This window comes from Vidua chalybeata, chromosome 6, assembly GCF_026979565.1.
Source record: "Vidua chalybeata isolate OUT-0048 chromosome 6, bVidCha1 merged haplotype, whole genome shotgun sequence".
Taxonomy (NCBI): domain Eukaryota; kingdom Metazoa; phylum Chordata; class Aves; order Passeriformes; family Viduidae; genus Vidua; species Vidua chalybeata.
In genome coordinates, this window is record NC_071535.1 from 34232700 (window position 1) to 34254990 (window position 22291).

The following is a 22291-nucleotide window of genomic DNA, read 5'->3' on the forward strand; positions in this document are numbered from 1 at the left end:
TTGCCTTCTACAGTGGGACAACTGGCTGGATAGATGAGGTAAGAGTAGTGGGTGTTGTCCACATGGACTTCAGGAAGGCTTTTGACACCCTCTCTCATGATATCCTCGCAGGAAAGCTCAGGGAGTACAGACTGGACATGTGGACAGTGGAGTGGTTTGAAAGCTGTGTGAACGTCAGGTCTCAGGCGATTTGGATCGGTAGCACAGGTGTGGTTGGAGGCCTGTCACTAGTGGTGTCCCCCAGGGTTCAATATTGAGTCCATTACAATTTAACTTGTTCGTCAGTGACTTGGATGAAGGGACAGATGCCTCTTCAGCAAGTTTGTTGATGATTCAAAGCTGAGAGGGCTGTGGAACTCTTCAGAGAGGTCTCGGGGTTGGAGGGATGAGGAGAGTAGAACCTTATTGGAATTTAAGAGAGTATGGGGTCCTGCCCCTGGGAAGGAATAACCTCATGCACCAGTTGCAGTAAGCAGTAAGCAACATCCTTACCTGCTGGTAAGCATCTCTGTAGAGAAGGACCTGGGGATCCTGGTGGCCAACAAGATGTCCATGAGCCAGCTGTGCTCTTGCAGCCAAGAAGGCCAGTGGGATCCTGGGGTGTATCAGAAAGAGCATTGCCAGCAGGTCAAGGGAGGTGATTCTGCCCCTCTGCTCAGCCCTGGTGAGGCCACATCTAGAGCGCTGTGTCCAGTTCTGGGCTCCTCAGTACAAGAGAGACATGGAGAGTCTGGAGAGGGTCCAGCAGAAGGTGGCCAAGGTAACGAGGGGACCGAAGCACCTCACTTGTGAGGAAACACTGTGGGACTGGGCCTTTTTATCCTGGGGAAGATATGACAGAGAGGGGGTCTCATCAATGCATGTAAGTATCTTGAAAGGAGATTGAGTGGGCAGAAACTGGAACACAGGTAGTTCCACCTGAACATAAGGAAGAACATTTTTACTGTGAGAGTAACTGAACAGTGGAACAGCTGCCCAGAGAGGTCCCCTGGAGATGTCTGTAGCTGTCTCTACTCAGTCCTGAGTAGTATGCTCCAAGGGACCCTGTGTTAGCAGGAAGTTTGGACAAGATGACCTCAAGTGGTTCCTACCAACCTGAACCATTCTCTGTGGGTGAACAAGTTTGAGATTCCAGGTGTAGGACTTGACCCAAATTAAGTGGAAAACAGTGAGGAGAGTGAATTATGATTAATATCCTGTACAATAGATAGGCATGATTTTGTAGTTTGCTGAGATCCATTTTTGCCTGTTTTATGCAAATACACATATAATGGAGTAGATGGGTATGAACCTGCCGACTTTAGTGTAGCTGAACTGTTTCATGTCTGATGGAGACCTAGCCTGTATAAGACAGTTACCTAGTGGAACTGAAAATAGTTAAAAAGCTGTTTGGATCAATTTTTGCTATTTGAACTTTGGATACAAACATAGGAGAATTAAAATTAAGTAGCTTTAATAGATTCTGGTGGTTGCATTGTATTGATTTGCTGCTACTGTTATGTGAATCCTGGAGGTATTTTACTTGTGTTATTAGGAGAGCTTGGGTCTTTATACCATGACATTGTATGGTGTCAATACTGCCTTCTGCCTGTTGAAGAGAGGACGCTGGAATTCTTGGAGCCTATTCAGGAGTGCAGTGTGTATCCTATGAGGGACACGGTGGTCTTGTTTGAATAAACTATTCATGGATAAGATCAGCCATGGTAACTAGCCAATGTCATTGCAAAATCCAAAATTATGTGCACCTGCATTGTGCTGATTAGACCAGGGATGTCAAAAATATCGCTTGTAGTTAACAATCTCCTGGTTGCCAGCTGCCAGCTTGAGAATTAATTTTCTTTAAAAGGCAGGTTTCTGAGCTACAGTAAATCTGTCCCAAGTTTGAAGATATTTAAAGTAAAATTCAGCAGGTCTGCTTTCAAAAGCAGTTATGCTATTTTGGTTTTTCACTTAATGTAATGGAGGGAAAAGTGTCCAATTTAGTCTGCTTGAACCATGAAACTGGAATGCATTAATGCCATTCTGGTTTATAAACATGGTGTTTGATATTTCAGATAACATTTCTAAAAACAGGCAAGAAAGTGCTGAAACACTTGAATACGCAGTCAAAATGTAGAATTGGGTATATGAACCTACAATCATAAGATCAGGCTTTAGTAAAGTTTGTAATGCATCTTATTTGGGGTGAGCTATTTGACAGTTATTTTTTAAACACTTGGCACTTATGTAATATTTTACATTTTCTAATTAACAAAGCAAAAATAGCAAGGTGAAGTCATCCCACTGAAATCACATGTTGGTGCAAACATTATAAAAATACCAGCCTGTGGAGTGAGGAAGAGAAGGATTGACAGTCCTTTTAAAAACAGACTGGTAAATGTTGATCTTAAAGGCACTGTTTTTACTGGAACTGATCCGTGGAAGACTGACAAAAAAGATAGCAATATGCACGCACCTCTCCACCCAGCGTGGTATTAAGGTGTTCCAAATCAAGCTGTAAAAGGACTGGCATGCCCTTTGGAAATCAGTGAGGGAGGATGGGAGAAATAATCAGTCCTGAGTGTTCATGAACAGGAGAAAAACTCTGTCTTCTTTGTACTTCAGCAGCAATTTGGGAAGAGTCACCACTTAAGCCAACGATTGAAGTGCAAAAGATGCTGCAGCAACGATGAGCTCTTCAACACTGTGGTGTAGTGGTGGTGTGCTCTGAAATGTGCTCTGCTGGGTGGGGGTAGAGAGTTCAATCTATAAAGGCCAGTTAAAATTGCTGGGAGAGACATGGTAGCCTTAGCAGTAATGTGTTTATATTATCTTCTTAAATAAGGGCTTGATCTTGTGCATGTTTCTTTGTTCATTAGACAAACTGGACAAAGAAATGGGTTAGTTTCCCTTCTTCCTGGACTTCTAATGTATTTGTACTGCAGAGGATATCACAAAATGTTTGTTTCTACCAGCTCAGTGCCGATGTATCCAGTTTCAGTCATGTAGTTGTGAATGTGCCAGCACTAAAGCAGATGCTATGTGGAAGTGCTTGATGCTTCTGTTTTATGTTGAGGAGAGGAACCAGAAATGCCTGTCTGCAGTCTTGTATCCTCATATATAGAGACTAGAAAACACTTTCGTTTGGCAACTTGTGGTTTGATTGTCATGTAAGAAATTCACACCTGTTTTTTTCCTTGCAAGTGCACATCTCCATAATCTATGCTGGTGTGGTTTTTTTGGTTTTTTTTTTTTTTTTTTTTTTTTTTTTGTTTTTTTTTTTTTTTTTTTTTTTTGTTTGTTTGTTTGTTTGTTTTTTTTTTTTTTTTTTTTTTTTGCTACTTAGTTGTCTCCTGTGAAGCAGAAGTTGAAAATGTTTTCAGCCAGGCAGATATGAAACAAAGTGCAGGCACACCATCTGTTTTTGTAGTAATGTCCTCTGTCAAGCAAGATTAGATTCTTAAGCTTGAACAGGAGATCTGCAAGTGATAGGTGTTCCAATTACAAGCATTGCAAGTGCTTCCTTTTCAGCTGAAAGAGTGAGCACATGTTTGGAAGGATCAGTTGGCAGGGCTACCCTCCACTGGAGATGTGCAAACAAGGTCTGATTGTCTGGTCACATTGGCAAGCAGGCAAAAAGGAAATTCCATGTCAAAGCTTATGGATAACTAGAAAAAAAATACAGTGTAAATTTTATTCAAGTCTTTTTTATTCTGTTAGAATTTCACTCTTTATACAAGTGCATAGTGGGCCCACCTGAGATCAAAGTTCCATGTGCTTTGGTATTGTGCAAACACCCAACAAACAAATTAGTCCAAAGATAAGTGACGTAGAATCAGAAGTGACATAAGTTCACACGGGGGTGAGGTGACCAACTTGTAGTCACTCAGTGGTCACTGGCAGAATTGATACAGGTGCTGTTACTTTCTAATGCAGTGCCTAAGCAGCTGGTATCTTTTCTGTATTCTATTGCTATGAATCATTCTTTCTCCAGAAAGAACAGTTTGATTTTCATAATTTCAGAAGCCTTGTGAAATCCTTCTTGGGAAGTAATGTGATAAGTTTAAAATGAAACTGTGTTGACAAAAACTTAATCTCCCGAGTCATCAGATGTATAAATAAAGTACTCGGCCTGAAAGCTTTGGTCTGTTTTTATCAAAACTATTTACAGCATTGTCATTGATTTCTATGTCTAGAGATGCCTGGATGGAAATTACTTCTATTGCCACACAATGTGAACTCAACTGCTCTAAGAACCCAGACTGACTTTCTAATTTAATGCTGGTATTAGCGATTCTGTTGTCAAAGTTCATGTGATCTGTGAAACAGAATGTGATCTTCAGGGATCTAGTGGAATTTTTTTGTTAACCAATATGATTTCCATGGCTGGCACAATGTGGATTGAAACTTCTTCACTCTGTATGGTGCTGCTAAAAGATTATGAAGTTTCTGCCCTGAAAATCTGTAGTCAGTGGATTCATGGGAGAAGAGAGAAGGTGCTAGTTCTGGTGTCAAAGTGCCATGGAAACAGATGTTCACTGTTTTCCTTCTCTTTCTAGACTGAACTGCAGTATTGTTAGACCTGATGTTTTTAAATGTAAACACTGAGTCAATCTGGATCCCTGCAGGGCAAAACCTCCCTTATTTACTCATCAGTCATTAGAGTTAGACTTACCTGGGTATACTCTGTAACTGTGAGTTCAACTTAGAAGGGGTGAAGGTCATGCTGCACTTTGCCATCATCTGAAGTAAGAACTGAGATCTTAACCCCTCAAACTCTGCTTGCAGAGCAAATTTTTTTCTTGTCTCCGAAGTAAGTAACTGATGCATGAGAAAGTTATCATGCACACCTGGCTGTAAGCATTGGGACCAAAGGTAAAAGCTGAGTTTCAGGAAAGCACAGGAAATAGCATATCTGCCTCATCTGAACCACGCAGAGGTGGAAGTTCATATGAATGACTGGCTATTTTAGTATCTTCCTGGGAGAGTTTCTCAGAGAAGAGGGGGTCATCACTTCTTTTCCATATTGCTCACTGCTTGGCCTGAATTATTTGGTGATACTCAGCCATCCAGTTTCAGGCTGTTAATGGCCTTTCATTGTGTGGACATTGTGCTCCAGTGGTGGTTGAAAGAAGCTTCCAGGATCCTTAGATGACCATAAAAACTATTGACTAGGAAATTAGGCATCTCTTAATTAACTGGCTTGTAATTTCATTGTCTGGGCTCATATTTGTCTTTAGGATCATGAGTGGTAGCTCCGTATGTACCTGGTGAATGTGCAGTAATGGTCTTTTATGCTTTATATTTATTTGTTTTGGGGGTTTTCCTCTTGCAGCTGCACAGGTCATCTGGTAGCTTTTGGAGAGACCAAATTGCAATGTAAGTGAGTTTTGCTTTTTTCTTTGTAGATGCTGGCCAAAGCAAGTGTCGATTAGAAAGAGCTCAAGCACTGGAACAGGCAAAGAAGCCTCAGGAAGCAGTCTTCATCCCAGAGTGCAATGAGGATGGATCTTTCATGCAGGTAAATTTTCTATTTGCTTCATTCAGCTAGGCTTCAGGTGTCTGTGGGAGATTCAGTGATAAGGGCCAAGTGATGATAACAGAGTGGGTGCATACTCTGACCCAGTTACATGGGTAAAAATCTGAAAGCTGGGAACTTCTTTAATCAAATGAAAGTTTTGATTCAGTCACAATACCTTAAAAGACATACACAAATGCAATAGCATCCAGCTCCAGTGTAGTACAGAAGCAAATGGCATTAATCTTCAGCATTGCATAGAAAGAAAAACAGTTGCAGGGGAGGTCAATTTTTCCATGAAGAGGGGCTGTACAGAGAGCTGTGGCTTACACAGAGCAGGGTGGATGCAGCTGATTCTGCTATTACCTCTGCTTCATCTATCCCAGGAAAAAAAAGCAGTCTATTCAGGCTATTTCTTCTGCAGGGTACTTCTTGTACTATATGTCTTGTAGTGATTTGGAGGACTGGCAGAGAGGAGATGAGACTGCTTTGTTTGGGTTTTTGATTCCTCACTGTTCAGTTGCTGAAGTTTGCCAAAGCAGGGTAGAAATGAAGAGTGATACCTGGTTCTGTTACCACGAGCACATTGAGCAGTGTCCTAGTGCTGGCTGAACTGGCTGTTAAAAATGGCTCATGCACAGTTTCCTGACACAGTTTCATGCTGTCTGCTCAGTTTTGTACACATCTAAAAAGCCAAAAACCTGCAACCCTGTGACCTCTACTTTGTGGATTTAGGTAAATCACAGAATGTTTTTTGCCTACCTTTACATACATCTAATACTGCTCTAGATTGCTTCTCTCTTGGAGAAATTTTAGGATATATAGGTTGTTTGCAAGGTCTTCTGAAGGTAAAAAATTCCAAACAGAATCAATATTGGCTTAAAAAAGATGAGAAAGGCAGAGAACTTTGGATTTGGTTCAAACATCTTGTGATGCCTGGAGGGATAGGAGAGAAAAGATTTTTTTTTGTGATAACCCACTAAAAATTTTATTCCCCTCCTCAGCCTTACCCTCCCATTATCTGGTGTGTGGGAGTGTTTTTGTTTTGTTTTTGTTTTTTGATGATGAAGTGGAAAAAGTTCTTTAGAGCAGCATTCTGTTTCTGTACTGTGTGGAGAAGGTTGGGATAAGAGAAGATGGCTGCAATTTCTTGCAGTTTAACTGCACTTTCAATTGTTGAAATTTGATTTTGTGTAGAGCTTCTCAGATTGTGTTGGCACTGGGGGCTAATGTTTATAAAAGCTAGCACAGTGGGCCAACATGGAACAAAGTGTTCCATGTTAAACTTTATAGTTCAAGAAAAAATGGGTAAGGAAAGCCAACTTTGAAATGTCTATCGCCTGTCCATCAACTTCTTGGAGAGGAAAGCAGGTGAAATTTTTATCCTTAAAAGCTGGACTGATAGTATAGTTGGTAAAGCTTTGTTTCAGACAGGTTTATTTTGAAGGTTGGTACCAGTGTCTGGATTGTGGAGAAGTTGCTGGACTTTTCCTTGGCACGCTCCTTAGCCAGTGTTGGTTGCCAGTTGAGGGGTAGCATGAAACTTCTTACAAAAATTGTGTGGTGTCAGTTGGCAGCCAAGTGATATTTCACATTCTTCCTCCATTCAGGAGTGAACACTAAAGTGCTTTTGTTTTACCTGGCGTGATGAAGGAAGCCTCTGATCTCTTTGTATCTGGAATTAACTGAAATTCATATAATTCCTTTGTTCATAAAAATACCCTGTATTCTACATACCTCACAAACCAGCTTCATCAGTTATATTGCAGCATTTAAGGTAATGGTCCCTGCATAAGGCTGAAGTGAAAAATAATGTCCAAGAAAGCTAACTAGTTTCAACCTGCTTTTGAGACATATATTTCCTTTAGCTTCTAGTCAAAACGTATTAAATTTTGATTTTAAAAAAGATGTATAAAAACTAGAATTTTGGTGGACAGTCTAAACAGTTTTGCTTCCAGCAACTCATTAATAGATCTCATCTGCTGGAGGTATTTTTGATACTGCATCTTTTGTGCAGAAAATTAAGCTCCTGGGTTCTGCTCTACAGGGAAGCTGTGTTCTTCTGAAGTCCGGAGGCCTTGCTGAAGTCAGCTCTGGACTGTTGTTAGTTTATTCTGGTCCAGTACCCAGTGTTGCTCCATCTAGACTCCAAAATCTTGGTTGGGAAGTCTACAACAGAACAGCATCTCTCAATGAAGTTTCTAGGAAAAATACCCACTGTGCTCTTCAACATGGAATCCCCATCCCAACAAGAGTCTAATGCAGATGCACATGTTTCAGGGTATATAAAGTTGGTTAGAGAGACTTTTTCAACTACTTCCCCCTTTCTGTGTAACTGTTATTGAAGGGGAGTTTTATGTAGAAGAAAAATTCTGATCAGAGAGGAAACAAAGATGCATGCATGTATTTAGAATATCAAATGTCTGACTGTTACAGCACTCATTCAAGATGTAGATGACTTGCTTTCAGGTCACTTTGCTGAGTCTACTGAACACAGTAGGTATTCAGGCCCACATGGTTGTCTTTGCCATCAGACTTCAAAAGAGTCTGAGTTTTAATTTAACTAATAAATTGTTGGAAATTCTTGAAATTTTTGTAGGATTGAAAAACAAGAGCAGTAGAGATGTGGGAGAATTAGGTAGTAGTAACTATGTTCAGAGAACCTGCTTGGCTGAACTGTTGCTTTTGTAGTTCATCGCAATTATCTTGATTAGAAACTAAATTGCAATCACTCTGGGTAAACATTGAAGGTGGGGCTGTTACTCTGAAAGCAGCTCAAGTCTGCCCTTTCCAGCTCCTGGAGTTGTAACCAGTTCAATACTGAATTTGGGGCTGGATGCTCTGCAGACTGGATGGGGCTGAAGGGTGCTGATGAGAGCACAGCTCCTCTGCCGCTCTGTGAGCGGGAGCATGCGCCATGGAGGAGGACCATGCTGACTTACTTCCTCCTGCTTCCCTGCAGGGTTGGATCTACCACAGTTAGATGTGGCAACAAGAGTGAAAGGGAGAAGGACCTAAAGGCAAAGGCCTCAGTTTGGCTTGCATTTAAACCCTTTTGCAGAGAGATATCATGCATGTCTTAAAACACTTGTATGATCTATCTGGTTTTCACTGCCTGTGAAATTCAGACCAAAGTCAGTGTTGCCACTGATTCTGTTGCTCAGCTGATCCGTTTTCCAGTTTTCTTATGCATGACTAGGTATAATGGGGTTTGTTTACTGCATCAAGAGGAGCTGGCGCTTGTCAATTCACTGGCTGTCATAACTGTTTCTATGCAACATATGTGCTGCTTCCCTTATTGTTGAGTATGCGTATTGCAAAGATCTTATCAAATCCCCTTTTAGTGCTACTTGCACATCTACAAATGTGACATGGATTTGCAGGGTGAAGAAGTGATGCCACTTGCAGGCATGATGGGATGACTATAAATGGGGAAGCAGGCCTGATTAATTCCTCTGGAATTGCTATGTCTTTATATTTCAGTCTGTGTGGGGAATATTATTTCCTATAGTGAAATCTCTCTACACTTAACCCACAGTAATATAAGCAGGCAGATAAAATTTGAGTTATTCACAAAATAAGAATGTTTGTTAGATACAAGTAATTTGATTAATTGTAGAAAACTGAGGTCACGTACTCTTATACAGAATTAACCATGACTAAAACCAGTTTGTGTTCCCAAGACTTTTGCCTTTTTGCTGGTATGCTGTATTTTCCATAAATGCCATTCCTTTTCCATGCTGCACTTAACCTGCTGTGCTCTGTTCTTCATAAACAACAGGCACTTGTGGGTAATCTGCACACTTTCTTTTGCTGCCTAGTGCCATTGGGCTTGTTGCCATGGGCTGAAGGAGACTTGCATTCTTCATAGTTTTTCCCCAAGCAGTTTTTCAGAAAAGGTTGCTGAGATTTTAAATGGGATCTGTTACAGACAGATTAATATGAACATGAATAATGTTAATCCTGCCTTAGGGGTGTAGTTTTGTGGGTCTTTGTGGTATGTCTTGCTGTTTGCTGTCACCTTCCACTGTCTAGTTGTGGTTTCTTTTCCTCACAAGTCTGCAAAAAACTGAGGGCAAATCTCCTTGGAGAGTTTCTTTGAGTTTAGGGTTCTTAAAATCTGGCTCCTGGTGCAGTTATGATGCAGCACTGAGATTTCTCTTAAAGTGAGTGCATCAGTCAAACCTGTGGTCTTATGACAGGATCAGTGAGGGGCTGACTATCAGAGCAGTCCTGCATTATCAGATAGCTTCCAGAGCATTACCACATCTTGTAATATAAGTCTGCTTAGAAAGATTAATCTATATTATGGTCCATACCAGTAGTTTCACTCCACACTATGCTAATGCACATAAAATGTTCTGTTTTCTCCCAGGTTCCCCAAACAGCCCTTTCTAAAGATGTGGGGAACCCTTTCAGCCTTCAGTGTGACTTCATGATCCAAGTCTGCTCCTCTGTATTGGTTAGTGTAGCATTATGCTGGGCAGAATTACAAACTCACTTCTTAATGTGGCAAGTTACTGTGTAGACATATCCTTCATTCCCTGGATGCTGTCTGTTATTCCATTATTCAGTGCTCAGATTCCAGCAATATGAAGCTCTCAAAGAATTCACCTCTCCTTTCAGAAGAACACAGTCTATCTTGCTAGATTAAAAAAACTCTTTATAAAGCATCTGGTTTTCAAATGATCTGTAGTCCTGGCTTTTTTTTTTTTTTTATTAAAAGACATCCCTTCTATAAAATATGGTAGCTGTAACTTTCTCTGAGTTCTGCTCTGCAGGTTTGCTACTTAAACACTTACTTTATTCCTGTGGCTTTCATTGTGTTTCTCATTTGTATGTTGTGCTAAAGATAAACCATGAGTGAGTAAGGAGGTAAGAACTTTGGTTATTTATGGCGTTTCTTCAAAGAAGTACCAGTCAAGATAGCAAAGGAACAGGTTCTTAATGCGGGAGTGGACATACTTAAGGAAAGTGACAATGTAAGGTCATTCTTAGCTTCAAAGTGTCATATTCCGTGTCAGAAGCAGAAAGCCTCTCTTGAGGACCCTTTTCCTGAACTAAAAATAACTTATGTGTCAGCATGTGTGATGGGAATGCCCTTGATCAAGCTCTTTTGCCTCAGATAATTTCTTCCCCTGGTTATATGAACAGTGAAATTCCCGTGGAGCAAGCATTTCTTGAGTGGTGCATAGACTTGAGGGAGATGGGTGCTGCATAAAGCCCTGGTGGGAATAATTGCACAAGACCATTTGTGAAGAATTAAATATGAGTGGAGAACAGAAAAAGTGACAAAAATTGTTTAAGGAACTGCAATCCCAAAGAGGCTTAAACACAAGATGCAGACTAATTTATAGCTCCCCTAAAATTGCCTATAAAGGTAAGGCAAGCTTCTGACCATGATCAGCTGACTCTTAATGTAGCAAAAAGTGTTACAAGATGCAAGGTCTAAGCATTGCAAGACATGTGAACCAGAACAGAGGATCACCAGGCAGAGTTAAGATAAATGGCCATCAGGCCAGTGTGCCGGTTGTGTACCACTAACTTGGATTCAGAGGACTTTCTAGCTGAGCCTCAGAGGCTTGAACAAAGGAAAGACTTGATTAAAGAATTGCTGTGTCACACTGGCTTCTGCTCCCTGGGTCAGACTAGATGACCTGCTGGCTTGGAGCTATTTATTTAGCTGTTTTTACAGTGTTTACAAGGAGCACCTGGATGCAGCCAGGATTTGGAGCCTCGCCTGGTTCTGTGAGTGCAGTCAGTAGCTCTGCTGCCTGCCCTTAGCCTCATCAGTGCCATTCAAAAACTGGATGTGTTTTTTCTTTTCTCATAGAAGTATAGCTTTCAATACAGAATTAATGTTCTTCCCTTCTCATCTCTGCCCTCCATTGTGGAAGTAGCCAGGAAATGTTTGCTTGATCTGTGATGGGATAGGAATGGGTTGCTAAACATATCATCTGAACAACAATGAGAGGTTAGTCTGAGTGTTTCTATTCCTGTTGTCAGCCCAGTGCTTGTCCAAGGTTTCTTCAAGCCTCTTACAGCAAACTACCTCTTCCTATAACTCCATGGAAACTGGTTTCAGCCGTCACAGAATTCCTGCTTTGCCTCTGTTCTCTCCATGTTATGTGTATACAATTTCTCTCTCACTTCCAGTTTCTATTTGAGCAACATCCCCTTGATCCTCATTTGTCAAATAGTTATAAAGGGATGCTGCTTGCTTGTTTAGAAGCTTTCCTTTAGAAGCTTTACTTGGGAATCAAGTTCTGGCATTTCCAGTGAGATACCGAGGACAACCAAAGAATGGCTTCTTTTTCCCCTGAGGGACTTAAGAGGCAGCGTCATGCCCAGTGACTACTCTTCTAATGCTTACATATTGTAAGGAATTTTATGAGATCAGGTTTTTAATCATATGGCCAGTATATTGGCTGCTGTTTGATTTCACACATTATAATGGTGGGTGGAATAGAGAAACTGCTGCTATGCTTTTAATTTGGGGAGTGGTGATATGGAGCAATTTTTCTTGGGTTTGTCCCTCATGCTTTTCATCCTTCAGTTGAGACACAGGTAAGATGTCCTAAATAAGAACAGTGTCCTTCTGCGTGATCAGGGATTTGGCTGCTTGCAGTGCTTTAAAATGAAATTGGATTTTTTTTTTTTTTAATGTAGATGTTAATGGGGAATCTGTTGAAGACCTCAAATGATTTACAGGTTTTATTTATCTGATTTCCTATTATGTAACTTACAATACAGCTGTTGAACAGATGTGTGTTAATCTGAGATAAGAAATTCTGTCATGTGCCTTTCCAGCAGTGACAGGCATTCTGTAGCTGCAGCTTGGTTATCAATCAACTCTATTAAGTATATAAGATTGTATTTTAGTATATAAGATTGTATTTCCTCTGTCTTAGTGCTTAGTTTTAGAAGACTGAGAGCCAAAAAAGTCAAACACATTTTTTCTAACATGTATTTTGATAATACATGTTACTCAATAACTGTAGGTTAGATCTGTGCAGTAAACATCTATCATGCTTGCATACTTACTTTCCTGATGATAAGTGTTCAAAAATTTCACTGCGTTGGGAGTAGGATGAGAATGAGGTTGAATTTTGGGTTGACAATTGAAATTTTATTTAGAAATAAAAGCTCAAATTTAAGATAAAAGGAAAATTTTAAAGTAAACCCCCAAATTTTGGATATTCATTGCTGGAGGTGCTCTGGAATAGTAGAAATTTTATGTTTGTTTACACACAGTGCTTAGAAAGGGTACTGGATCAGCTATTACCTTTACACTTTTTTCAGTGTCATACCAGTCCAATGTAAGTGATGAAGAGTATACCTTTCCTCCCAGCCTTTAGGCTGCAAACTCTAGGCTGTAGGCCACTGTTGTTATGACCCTAAATTGTACTGACACCTGGTCAGGTATCATGGTGAAAGGTAGTGTGTCTCATTGTGAAGACATTCAGGAAAAACAACGGCACTGATTCTTGAGATTTCTGAAGTGCCCATTCTTCATGGCTAGCTGTCTGGCCTTTAGGATAATGGCTGAGCTTTAATTGCAGCTGTTATCTGTAGAAGGGAAGTCCTTTGGTACTGCAGTAAAACATGTGGTTGTGGTTGTTGTGAAAGTGCTAAGTGCTGTCAGTCTCCGATTTTTTTTTTCTTCCTTTTTCTAATGGCAATTTCTTTCTTTTCTTAATGGTAACATGGGGGAAGAAAAGGTCATGGGATACCAGTCCAAGGAAGACTAGTATTTCTTAGCCTAGTTATTTACTAAATTACTTCACTTTTTTATGGGTGTAATGTACTTCACTTGCATAAATGAGTGTATGTAATTCATAGTTCTCTACTGAGGTGTGTTACATAACATACTCTTAGTTAATGCATCTATCTTGAATTTGTGTCAATACATTTTTTTTCAAACTCCTCTGCCATGTACTTTGTTATTTTTCCAAAGGTTTGGCTAAAGGACTATCAAGTGACTAATACTTGAGTTTTTTAAATGCTGGGTACACTGGATTTTTTTATATAACATAACATGGGATGGTCTTGCCCTACAAATTTGAGACCCTCTCCTGGCATTTAGCTCTATCCCTTGGTAGGATTTTTACAATTAATGCAGCTTCTTGTGCTGTTGGGAATGCAGTCTTGTGTGCGTGTGATCAGCAAAGATAAATTGTAAACACAAACCAGAGCAGATCCATCACATTTGTTTTGAGTGTTCAATTGATTACATTGAGCAATAAAACATATTTTCTAACTTGATTATTGCTTATTATGGTCATAATACTTCTGAGTAATTTGCATTTAATATTGTGATATATTGAGTGAAGAAAAATGAATCTGCAAATAGCAGTGACAGTGACTGCAGTAACATGGATACATGAGATGACTGTTGATTTTGGCTACTAAAAGTAAATGCTTGAGGCAAAATGATTGATTTGCACTTTAGTAAAACCCAAGATAAACAAGTAAAACCCAAGATAAACACAATGTACTGTGTTATAATTGCTCTTAGATCATGTTTTATGTGATATTCAAAGCCTTTAAAAAAAACCCTGTCATTAAGTCTCTGAACAAACTTTGCTACCTTAGGGCATTGAAGCCAGCTGTCAGGGAGGGGGAATGACTGGTTTTGCTCTAAAGGATCCCTAATGAGGGCACCAGCACAAACACCCCATCACTCTTCTCTTCTGGACTGGAATTAGAAATTGTTTTCAATGAACTTGTTTGGAAAGAGAGAGAATGGACAGAACTCATTTTACAAGTACAATAAAAAGGCAGTTTCTGAAATGGTCTCATTTCATGGCTTTTTTTCAGAAATATTGAAGGAGCCATCTCTAGTCAATAGTAACAGGATTTCTATACCATTTCAAAGTACTGATGTGCATATTTAACTACAGCTGAAAGTATGCTTGTTAGAAAGAATTTTGGGACCTGTTAGTATTTGCACAGATGCCTGTGCAATGATATTTTACTTTTATCTCAAAGATGTCAGAGGCATCCTGAATTTCATCCAGTTGCTGGCTGCTCTGGAAGCTGAGGCAAAGGCTGTCATTAGATTTGTTAGGCTGAATGAAATTTTAGTGGTCCTGTATTAATATCCCCATAGGTGTTACTAAGATCAGTCTGCTAGATCACGACTCACCTATTCTTACTTGAGAGGTTCTGCATCTGAATTTGTAATTCTGGTGTCTTTCTGTGGTGAAGGAAGGAACTGGGCAGCTCTAGATGTTCAGCTCAGAAGTAGAGCTTCAATGTCAATCAAGATTAATTTCATACTGTGTACCTTTTGACTCACTAGAACCTTCATCAAATGTTCTTAAGTCCATGTCAATATATAAGGAGCAAGCATGTTGGATCTTGCTCCTGCTGTGTAGTTTGACATAGTAACACAATAGAGCTTAAATCTATCTGGAGAAAGTTTGTTAACCAAGTCAGTATTGCGCTTTTCCAGCCATGTCATTGAATAAAATGCTTCTGAAATGCCTACAGATGCTGCTCTCAAGCAGTGGCTATGGAATTTTGGGATAGGGTGGCCTTTCCATAACCCAGCTGGGATGCAGCGGGACAAATTTTTAATAGTAAACAGTAAGTGGGATGTAGCAGAGGGTGGAATGAGCTGAGACACAACTGCTGCATCTCCCAACTAAAGTGTTCTCAGATGATTACTTGTAACTTCTTTTGCCTCCTGAATTTCAGCTACAGGAGTTGGAGTAGGAGAAATCACCTTTCTTTGCGGGGGAGATGAGGGAAGAAAATATAATGATATCAAAGGTAGTCTTCTGTAAGACCTCCTTGCTCTGAAGCATGTGTTTGTGATACCTCTGGGTTGGGACTTCAATAAGATGGTGAATGATAATAAAGTGGTTGGCGATAGAGTGAGAAATGAAATGCCTGCTCTTTGTTTTATTAAACAGGTGCAGTGCCATACCTACACTGGATACTGCTGGTGTGTGACACCTGATGGCAAGCCTATTAGCGGCTCTTCTGTACAGAACAAAACTCCTGTATGTTCAGGTACTGTGGGAGTGGCTTCAACAAATACTAACTTTATAACCAGAGGGTTGGGGTGAATGCATCCTTCTGAGAGCCCAGTCTTTTCAGGTGACTTGGCCAGTTTACCCCACTTAACGCTGCACTTTGGACTCTGGCATGTCCACCCTGCAATTAGGATACAGACACTTCTGCAAGGCTCAGTAAGAAAAACCACTGAGGTGACAACTTGTGGCAGCCAAGGCAAGAGTCAGTGTTGCTGTGTACACCAAAGATTTGCTGAACAGATGGGATAATTTTTTCCATGAGCTGTATTGTAATGAAATGGTTCTTGGCCTGTATTTTGTGGGACATGGAGTAATTTTTTGTACAGAGTGATTTCAGTTAATTCATGAAGGTGGTTCTATGCAAAACTGTCAGTTTCTGGAGTCCTGCGATTATAATGAATTTGGGTCTTTCGACCATGTTGCTTAGTTTAGGGTCCCTGTGTTTGTGCTATAGGGGTGGACAGCACTGGGCTTGCACCACAGCTCACAAGAGGGAGATCCAGACCCAGCTCTTACTCGTGTTTATTAAGTGATGTGTTTCTGGGTGCTCAGCCTGACATTACTTTGTTGCCCAGCAGTTCATTGAGACCAAATCCACAAGTTTCTTTAAAAAAGAGTAATGCTTTTCTTTCTTCTCCTCACCATTCAATATGGTAGCCCATGGCTCACGTGGAATGAGATTGGGCTCCAGATTTTCATATGGCCCTGATCAATAGTGGTCTAGTTTTGTGAGCTGTTGTGAACAGTGCTGCTGTGACAACACCACAGTAAACACAGGCAGGGTTGTTCTGTACTTTGGGGAGAATTGAAAGGCAACACTGGAATTGTGCTGTCCTTCTCACTTTCCTGTATCCCCCCCAAAAAATTAAAAAAGAAGGAAGAGGCAGTAAGCATAGAAGTGTGTTTCTAGCATGTTCGGTGATGCCACGGCTTCATGCTCTACAATCTGCACCTCGGGGGTTTTAGTATGGCTCTCACACCTTGCAGTGTTTGCCCTTCCGGTAGGAGCATGACAGCAGTCAAACCTTTGGGATTTTGATTTTTTTTCTCACCTTATCTGCTGTTCTCTTGGCTGTAGGGTGTTCTGTGGTAATAAGCAAACTTGCACTTAATACTTGTGGTAATAAGTGACTTGCATAAGGGTTTGAGTTGAGTGGGAGAGTTGTCTGAGAACCAGTGACCCAATGTACCTTGAGGAGATGCTTGGTTTTTCACAGGCATGTGGAAAGAAAAAAAATTAATATCCTATATTAGTGTAAGGTGCAATCCTACAGTATTTTGGCTTAAACCTTTAGGATATGACTTTGTGACACCATTTCCAGTATATCATTTTGGTAGGGCATGTTTTAGACTTTTACTGATCTATCCAGTTAGTCTTGTGCTGTTTATAAAATCATGTTGCAGGAAAGTAAAGCCATGTTATACTGTAGGACACAGATGTTAGACATATGATGACTAATACTGAGTTTGTGCTTACTACTTGTAATTCAGCAGTAGATCTGTGATGAACTGATCTGCAAGTGAAAGTGTCCAGGCAGTAGTTTACCTTCAGAGTTTGTCTTGATCAGATTCTTGGGGCTGTCAGAGCTGCCTTCTTTAAAGCTGACTTTTGATCCATGTTTCCTGAATGTTCAGTAATCATTGGAATTGTTTAGTAATGGTGCATAGAAGAATCAGTTTTCTGTGAATAAAGCTGTTAAAAAAAAAAGAAAAAAAGCTTATAATAGATTTTTATACTTTGGTTAATGGATTTATTTGAAGAGCTTTTATTACCTGTTCAAGTTTAAGTAGAAAACTGTGATGAAGCACTAAAGCAGTGTGCAGAACCAAGCATGGAATCATACATACTATGTGAAGATCTAAGTTATAATAAACAACCCAAGATGTGTTCTGTTCAAGTACATGCTGGATCTTACTTAGTGTCCCATTTCATACAGCTGGGTATGTTCAGGGGTTGGTTGAAATCCATTTTCTGCAAATTGTCCCACTTAATCCCTTTCCTCTGGAATACTGTGCTTGCATTCCCTGCACACTCTCCGCATCTGCTTTTGATTTGTTCTTCCTGACATTTGCAAATGAAAGAAGTGACTCTTACTGATCTTTCCTTCTTGCCCTTGGATTTATTCCAGGTTTCTTACTAGCATGGTGCTCTGTTGAGGTCTTTCAAATCCCTAGATCCAGCTACTAAAGATTTCTTGTTTACCCTTATCCCAATTTAATGTGTTAATGCATAAAACTTCCTTATACATTTCACGTTGGTTGAAACCACAGGCTCTCTGAGTCTTAAATGGAGCTGTTGACATGTAAATAGATGCTTTATGGGTTGAGATATTGGCTGTATTATTGTGACATTATATGCTCTGTGTGATCATGCAGCATCTAAATGGATGTCTTTTTTTCTTCTTTTTTTTTTCTCCCCTTTAGGTTCAGTAACTGATAAACCATCAAGCCAGGGTAATTCGGGAAGGAAAGGTGAGTGGAGTCCTGTGCTTTACCAACTGGTTTTGTAACAGCAGCTGCCCAGCCAAGTCCCTTAAGATAGCTCAGAACATGGGTTCCTAACCATCTCCAGGGTGCAGGGGTGGATGTGCCACTAGAGCTCCCTTTCAGAAGGAGAAATAAGATGACTGTTCTGCTCCCTGTGGAGTAGAAAAAGGGTGTTCTCTGCTCTGTGCTTCTCAGCTGAGTTGAAGTACAAGAAAGCTGAGCTTCCCAAAGGAGTGGCTGGTCTGGAATAACCTCTGCTTGTTCACCTTGAAGTAACAGACTGAACATTTCTCAGTAAAACCCCTAGAGATTAGGAAGGCTGTCAGTATGATCTGTACTCCAGGAAATAGGAGTGCCAGTGCCATGGTTGTGTCTTTGAATGCGTTGAAAGTTGGGGTTTAACAGTGCATAAAACCTTCTGGCCAGCTGGAGCAATGCTGGATTAAGCCTTAGCAGTGCTTGGAAACCTCATGGGCATTGATTCTTCTTCTTTACACTCCTGTCTTCAGTCCTTGCCCTTCCTGAGTAAGGCATTAGATGGGTCATTGTTCTCCTCCTGTGAGTATTCATAGCTCTTCCCCATGTCCTCTGGTTTGCATTCACTGAAATGGTTTAGAGGGTTGACCACTGAAGTATACGTTGAGAAGCAGTCAAATATGTCTTTAGGCCTTTTCCACACCCTACTTTTCAGCCTTTCTCCCCTCTAGCCCCAGTGGAGAGTCAGCTTTTGAGTTTGTACTCCAGGAAAACTGTGCTGAATACATCCTTGCTTCTGCTGGTGAGGATCAGTGCTCTTTCCTGGGAGAAGATCCTGTTTTGATAATCAAAGCAGGATTTTTAGTGCTAACTCTCTAAACCAGTTATTCCTGACACTTCAAAACAAAGGAAAACACTGATTTTGATGCCAATACTTTGAGGGACATCTTCCATGCTGGGAATGTCAATCAGGTCCTGAAAGCACTTAATGGGGATTCGATTGCTCTGGTCAGAGTAGAGATGTATTTTGAGCATATCTGCTCTGCAGCCTATTGCTTGTATATAATAGCTTAAGGTAAGGAGAAGAAATATGCAAGGAAAACTACTTAGTTGAGACAGAATGCTGAAGCCTGTTTCTTATTTTAGGTAAGGATATGTCTCTTTAAACCTGTAATTATGCATTAATGTGTAACTGGCACCTGAACACATGGTTATAATTCTGTTAATGCAATCATTGCCAGTCTAGCCCGAAGTACAAGCAAATCAAATAGCTCTTGAAATCTGCATTATTTTGGAGTTATTTGTAGGTTTTTTACCTGGGTAGTCTTGGTCTGTTCTAGAATTGAAAGCAGCTGACATTGGATTTCACGAGAAAGAGGAGCAAAAGGGGAAAATCTGAACTTGTTTTTTCTTCCACACTCCCTTTATTAACTCAGGGGTTGAAGCATGCAAAAAGAAAACTGTAAATGGTACGAACTAATTTAAAATTTGTAATATAAATTGATTCTCCTTGGTGCTGCCTGTGGCATCCTGTTTCAAGGATGCTATGCTTGGTCATGTGGCTGCAGAAACGTGCTGTGCAGTAGCTGTCAAAGAGGAAACGTTTCCCTTTGGGCCAGCATGCTTCAAGCAGTCATGTAAACTTTCTGTCTCCTGCAGTCCTGAATCTGTTAGTATCTGCTAGAAACCCACACATAAGCAAGTCTGCCCCTATTCCATCATGTTAGAAAAATACTTATGAGCAGCTATTTAATGGGTCTTTTAAAATCAAGAGGGCTTTTAGAACCTGTAATAATTTGATTTAAAATTTGATGGACATAGCATTATTTTTTCATCTAGTGGTGAAAATGACTAATCTAAAAATGAATTTGTCCTTCTTATTAGTTTTTTTTTTCTTGCCTTAAGTACCTTGATTCAAAATTCCAGTATCAGGTCCTGTTGGAAGGAAGCTGAAATCAAGAACAACCTGGCTTTCTTGAAGCAAGGTGGTTGCTGCAGGTCTTGCTTCTCTGAATACTGATGGCAAGCCAGCATGCACATAACCATTTGTTCTAGCTGAGTGTTCTTCAGGCACTTGTTGCAAAGATTGCCCTTTGCAAGGTGACAAAAAGAGCAGGATGAGGAGAGGTCCAGCAGGAACTGGGTCAGTGATGACTTTTCTTTTCTAGAGGCACAGCCTGGAAACTTCTGAGATCTCTTTGGGCAACTGCCATCTGATTTGGGAACTTTTGGAATTTTCCTATTGCACAGCAGTCTCCTCCCTCTCTCCATCCCTTAGTGAGGGTCTTATAGAGCATATCTGGCACAGAATAGGTACTCTGAGGAAAACAAAGAATAGCTAAGACTTTCAAAAGTGATTTCTTTTTTCTCATTCATAGAGGAATGTAAAATATGAGCTAATAAACTTTGTGCCTTTCAAGTCTTCAGGGCAAAAGGGTGGAGGCTGCTCTGCCTTAGGAGCAGTGTGGATGGGTAGCTTATGCTCCTGGGTAATAAATGAAGACTTTACTGGCATATTAGCTCTCCTTTAGAAGGAGCAAATTAATGTTGGAAGGAGAAAAATGTTATTGGTAATAACTGGTTATTGGTAATAACTCTTTCTCCAGATCCTTTGCCCTCTTTTCCTTCCTGTTAAGCTCTGATTTCTGGGGCTCGGTAGGTATGTTGGAGTACCAGAAGATATGAGGTAACATATGATTCCAGTCACAGGCTCTCTCACTACTGATGAGAAGAAAACAAAATGGCTTTATGTTCATGTGGCTTGGCATGTAGTTCCAGAAAGTGATTCTGTGGAGCTTTCTGCAGAGAGCAAGCAAGCATGCTGGCAAGAGATACTTTTTATTTCTAAATTCCGTGCTCTGTAAATAGCATATTTACATGGCTGCTATTGCTGTATGATGCAATGCCAGTTAGTCATACAATTTGCCCCATAAGGTAATTTAAATCAAATTAAATTGGCACCAAACCTAAAACTTTAAAATAGGCCATATTGATTTGTTCTGTGTCTGAGAAGTGTTCAGTTGCTGGAAGGCAGAACAGACCTGGGCCTGGGGAGATGGAAGTGTGTTTGCTTGAGGTGGAATGGAAGCCCAGGTCCTCCAGGGCATGCTTGCTTTGTGACTTTGCAGCTCAGACACTTACCAATGTCCTTTTTGTGCTGAGTTTGTCCCACAAGTGAAGAACAAGTTCCCAAGAAATGTAATTGCTCTTCTGTGAGATTAGGATATCCAGAACCTGAAGATTTCTTTTGCTCATAAGGAGCATCTTGCATTAATTTGCTCTAGTTGCTGATAGTTTGATGGTCCTGAGACACTATGAAAATGCATGCTGTCCTCTAGAGGTCTGGATCTCCCCAGTCTCTCCCACTAGGATGTTGTTAATGTTTTAAGAAGCAGTGAAAGGCCTCCTTGGAGCTGGCCTTACTGGATTTCTTCCCTGCCTAAAGAATGGAGAACATTCCTTTCCAGCCACAGGGAAAGTGTGCCGTACTTTGAGACAAAAGAAGTAAACATGAAACAAAATAAAATTTTATTTTCTTTATCTGGGAAGTGTTGGAGCTTTAGCTCAGATTTAGCATATTGCAATCAGGAGTAGTGTCTTTCACAGTCACCAAGAAGGTTTTAAATGTAGTCTGGTTGGGAATCAGAGGGATGTAAAAAACAGCCATGTGTCTGCTTATCTCTGTAAATTCACTTGGTCTTCTTCTTAAAACTGGAAACAGAGTAAATTAAAAGTGAGTGAAGAGGAAATATATTGAAGTGGGGATACTGGTTCATTAGTGGTAACTTACTGTTCTGGATGCTATGATACTATTTTAAAACCAACTGAATGAAAGAAGTGGAAAAGAATGGATCCCAGTAATCTGGGGTTTAAAGGTGATGCAACTGCAGGGTAAATTTGGGCTGGAGTACCTTTCAGTGTCAGTCATGAAGAGTCTTTAGTGGCATGAACTCCCTTTTTCTTTTATAAAGTCTTTAGCAGTGCAAAACGTTCCAGGCCTGTTTTGACTTGTCTTGTTCCCCTATTGCAAAAGCTGACAATAGGATCTGCAATTGCCTGAACGGTTGTTGGTGAAATGTAAGCTCTGATGGCCCTGCAGAAAGCAAAGCCCAGGTTGAGCTTGTTGTACAATTACTGTCTTAAGTGTAGACATGACTCTTGTATGGAGATGCAAAAAGCTTTTTCTCAGTGAGTTTTGCAGCATATAAGAAAACACTGAAACATTTTGAGAAACCTAAGATGAGCAACTTGAAATTCCTGCTGAGAAAACCTAAGATGAGCAACTTGA

The 22291-nt window shown here is 40.4% G+C and overlaps 1 protein-coding gene across 12 annotated transcripts in view; it reads left to right on the plus strand.

The window, feature by feature from the left end:
- SMOC1 (SPARC related modular calcium binding 1) overlaps positions 1-22291 on the plus strand; it is a 163953-nt gene that overhangs the window by 77503 nt on the left and 64159 nt on the right. For all 12 annotated transcript variants that reach the window (XM_053944830.1, XM_053944828.1, XM_053944833.1 and 9 more), the window contains 3 exons: positions 5388-5500; positions 15418-15517; positions 17965-18012. In XM_053944830.1, coding sequence (XP_053800805.1) covers positions 5388-5500; positions 15418-15517; positions 17965-18012 — 261 coding nt within the window. The remainder of the gene's footprint in view (positions 1-5387; positions 5501-15417; positions 15518-17964; positions 18013-22291) is intronic.